Source organism: Neopelma chrysocephalum, unplaced genomic scaffold (assembly GCF_003984885.1).
Source record: "Neopelma chrysocephalum unplaced genomic scaffold, ASM398488v2 Primary Assembly neopelma1_94003, whole genome shotgun sequence".
Taxonomy (NCBI): Eukaryota; Metazoa; Chordata; class Aves; order Passeriformes; family Pipridae; genus Neopelma; species Neopelma chrysocephalum.
In genome coordinates, this window is record NW_020922712.1 from 1 (window position 1) to 1,727 (window position 1,727).

A 1,727-nucleotide genomic window follows, 5' to 3' on the forward strand; every position below is an offset into this window, starting at 1 on the left:
TGGGGGTGCTGAGCTGGGGGGGTCAGCAGGGTGGGTTTGGAGGTGCTGAGCTGGAGGCACACGGTGGGGTGGATTGGGGGGCATGCGGCAGTGTGGGTTTGGGGGTGCTGAGCTGGGGGGATCAGCAGGGCGGGTTTGGGGGTGCTGAGCTGGGGGGCACACGGCGCGTTTGGGGATGCCGGGCTGGAGGGCACAGGGCGGGTTTTGAGGGTGCCAGGCTGGGGTGAGTTTGGGGGTGCTGAGCCCAGGGCACGTGGTGGGTTCGGGAATGCCAGGTGGCAGAACGCGTTTGGGGGTGCTGAGCAGCCTGACAGGTTCCCCCTTCCCCCCTAGTCCATCCTGACGGTCAGCCTGTCCTACATGGTGGGGATGATCGCCAGCTTCTACGACACCGACGCCGTCATCATGGCCGTGGGCATCACCGTCGTCGTCTGCTTCACCGTCGTGATCTTCTCCCTGCAGGTCAGTGCCAGGGCTGCCCCTGGCTGGGGGGCTCTAAATTGGGGTTATAACCCCCCTGGTTCCTGGCTGGGGGGCTCTAAACTGGGGTTAGAACCCCCCTGGTTCCTGGCTGCGGGGCTCCAGACTGTGGGTATGACCCTCTTGGCTCCCAGCTGGGGGCTCCCAGTGGGGATTACAACCCCCCATCAACTCCCTGCTGGCTCTTGAGGGGCTCTGAATGGGGTGTATGACCCCCCCACTCAGCTTCCTGCTGGGTCTGAGGGCTCCAAACTGGGGTCTGACTTCTCTGCTGACCCCCCCTTCCCCACAGACCAAGTATGACTTCACCTCGTGCCGGGGCGTCCTCATCATCTGCCTCGTCGTGCTCATCCTCTTCTCCATTCTCTGCATCTTCATCCGGAACCGCATCGTGGACATCATCTACGCCTCGCTGGGGGCCCTGCTCTTCACCTGCGTGAGTTTGGGGGGCAGGACCCCCCATTCTGGGGGGGGCCAGTGCCACCAGGACCCCTGGGCACCCTGGTTTGGTGGGGACTCAGGATACGAGTTCAGCTGTGGGGACGGGGGGTGCAGGATGTGCTCAGGGGGTGCCTGGCTGGCTTGGGGGGGGATAACTGGGGGGCTGCTGGTGCCTCCCATCCCCGGGCTCCCTCTGACACCCCCTTTTCCCCAGTTCCTGGCGGTGGACACGCAGCTGATCCTGGGGAACAAGCAGCTGGCGCTGAGCCCCGAGGAGTACATCTTCGCCGCGCTCAACCTCTACACCGACATCATCAACATCTTTCTCTACATCCTCGCCATCATCGGCAGGGCCAAGGAGTAGCTCCCCCCGGCCCCTGCTGCCCCGTGCAGCCCCCCCGGGTTCGAGCCCCCCCTTCCCTGTAGCCGGTTTTGTTGCTGTTCTCATCGTGGCCCCGGTTCCTGCCCCACGGGGCTCGCTGGGACGGGGGGTTGTCACCAGGCCCCCCCCCAGTTCCCCGCTCTCCCCTGCTGTGAATATGATTCCCCCCCCCCTTGCCTCGTTGCATCGAACGTGGACTGGAAGCACTTTGAAGCCCCCTCCGTCCTGTCCTGCCCCCTCCCCACACGCTGCCCCCCTCCTTGTGCCCCCGTCACCCCTCCGGCCGCGCAGGCAGGGGCAGCGCCAGCAGCACTTCAGACCCCCCTTGAGCCACTGTCCCTGCCTGTCCCCACCCCCCCCAGACCCCCTGGACCACAGCCCTGCCCATGGCACCCCCCAGACCCCCCCCTTGAGCCCCCATCCC

General features: G+C 66.0%; 1 protein-coding gene across 1 annotated transcript; it reads left to right on the top strand.

Annotated features, from left to right (window-relative positions):
• Positions 1-333: 333 nt before the first annotated feature.
• Positions 334-1,719, top strand: LOC113980396 (protein lifeguard 1-like; the record flags this gene model as incomplete). Its single annotated transcript, XM_027707611.1, has 3 exons — positions 334-462; positions 773-916; positions 1,136-1,719. Coding segments are annotated over 3 exons (423 nt in total), but the record flags the coding sequence as incomplete, so codon positions are not given.
• Between the last annotated feature and the right edge of the window lie 8 nt (positions 1,720-1,727).